Here is a 1,665-nt window from a genome sequence, read left to right on the forward strand (position 1 = left end):
TTCCCCCACCCCAGAGGCTCCCTAGGACCCCCCACCCCACCCCACGGCTTTGAGTTGTCACCCATAGGTGGCCAAATGCAAGTGGCACAGTCAGGGGGGAAAGATCCCCCCGCAAAGGCCTGGCCTCAAACCCCCCCACCCAGCCTCTCACCCAACACACGACCAAGCGCCCGCTGCATGGTGGATAGTTGTTATATTTCCAATAWTAAATAAGCTTTTTAATAACACTGAACATTGAACAGAGTCACCCCAAGAGACAGTCTATAAAACAACTCGCCCCCTGCCCAGAGCCCCGCAGAGCCCCTGGGGGGGGGCTCCGGGGCCAGGGCCAAGCAGCAGATGAGGGATGGGGCAGAGCCAGACACCAACTGGGCATTCAAAGAAAAAGGATGAGTCCGTGGATGAGTCCTGCCGGCTCCGGGGGCTCAGGAGCAGCCGCTGAGCAAGGTCCCCTCCGCGCCGGGGGTCCCCCAGGCCCCCCCGACCCCATGGCATCTCGGCAGGGGCTGCCCCCCAGCCCCGGGCCCCAGGACGCGCGCGCGCTGTCTGGGGTGGGGGGAAGCGGTGTGATGTGGGGGGGCCGTCGGCATCCTCCCCGCGGGGCACCGCGTCGCAGCCCCCGCCACCCCGGGGGGCCAGGGCCATGTCGTCCCTGTGCCCCCTCCCTTCACATGACGGAGCAGCTTTTCGCCTTCTCCTTCTTGAAGGCGGAGGAGATGAGCTCGGAGCGGCTGGGCAGGTGCAGGAGCCGCTTGGAGAGGCTGCGCGCGGGGCTCTTGGGCGGCTGCGGGCTGGGTCTGCTGAGGCAGATGCCGGACACGGTCCGGAAGATGCTGTGCACRCTCTTCTCCGACGTGAAGGCCGAGCACTCCAGGTAGCTCTCCGCTCCCAGCTGCTTGGCCGCGGCGCAGCCCTGCGACCCAAAGCTGCGTGAGGCCGAGGCGGTACCCGACCCGCCAAAACCGGCCCCTTCGGCACCCTGTTTTTTGGGTCCCAGCCCGCCCCCGGCACCTGCTCGTAGGAGATGGGCGCCTGCTTCTGGTGCGAGAGCTCCATGAGGGTGCTCAGGTCTGTCCGCAGGTCCGTCTTGCAGCCGATGAGCAGCACCCGGGTGTTGGGGCAGTAGTCCAGGATCTCCGTCTTCCACTGCACGCACAAGCCCACAGTCAGCTGGGCACCCAGGGGTCCCCAAGGCCCCCCCTGCTCCCAGTGCAGGGGCTTTCCCAGGAAAAGGGCCCCGTGAGTGCACACGGAGGGACGGGACCGAGCGCTCCTCACCTTCTTGGACGCGCTGTCCAGGGTCTCGGGGCGGCTGATGTCGAAGCAGAGCAGCACGGCGTCCGAATCGCTGTAGCAGAGGGGGCGCACGTTGTCGTAGTAGGGAGAGCCTGGGGGAAGAGGGGGGGTCACCGCACTGCACCCCGCGATGCCCGAGGGGCTGCTGCCCCCAGGCAGGAGGGAGCTGGCGGCGGTGGGGGGGGGGGGCAGCTCCGGAGCACCCCAAAACACCGCCTCACCTCGTTAGCACACCCATCTCCGCTAATGAGGCGGCAGGAAATGGTTCCCGGGGAGTTTATATAACCGCAAACCCTCCCCCACCAGGAGGGAGCCCTGCCAGCACCGGGGGTGTCGGGCACCGGCCGGGGCCCCCGGCGGCGAGGGGGC

At 67.5% G+C, this 1,665-nt stretch overlaps 1 protein-coding gene across 1 annotated transcript in view; it reads right to left on the minus strand.

The window, feature by feature from the left end:
* Window positions 1–184: 184 nt before the first annotated feature.
* RND1 (Rho family GTPase 1) overlaps window positions 185–1,665 on the minus strand; it is a 3,728-nt gene continuing 2,247 nt past the window's right edge. Inside the window, exons 2-4 of the mRNA XM_026055444.1 lie at window positions 1,279–1,517; window positions 1,012–1,146; window positions 185–913 (exon numbers count right to left, since the gene is read on the minus strand). Coding sequence (XP_025911229.1) covers window positions 668–913; window positions 1,012–1,146; window positions 1,279–1,517 — 620 coding nt within the window. The 3' untranslated portion in view covers window positions 185–667. The remainder of the gene's footprint in view (window positions 914–1,011; window positions 1,147–1,278; window positions 1,518–1,665) is intronic.

This window comes from Apteryx rowi, unplaced genomic scaffold (genome assembly GCF_003343035.1).
Source record: "Apteryx rowi isolate R43461 unplaced genomic scaffold, aptRow1 scaffold_999, whole genome shotgun sequence".
NCBI lineage: Eukaryota > Metazoa > Chordata > Aves > Apterygiformes > Apterygidae > Apteryx > Apteryx rowi.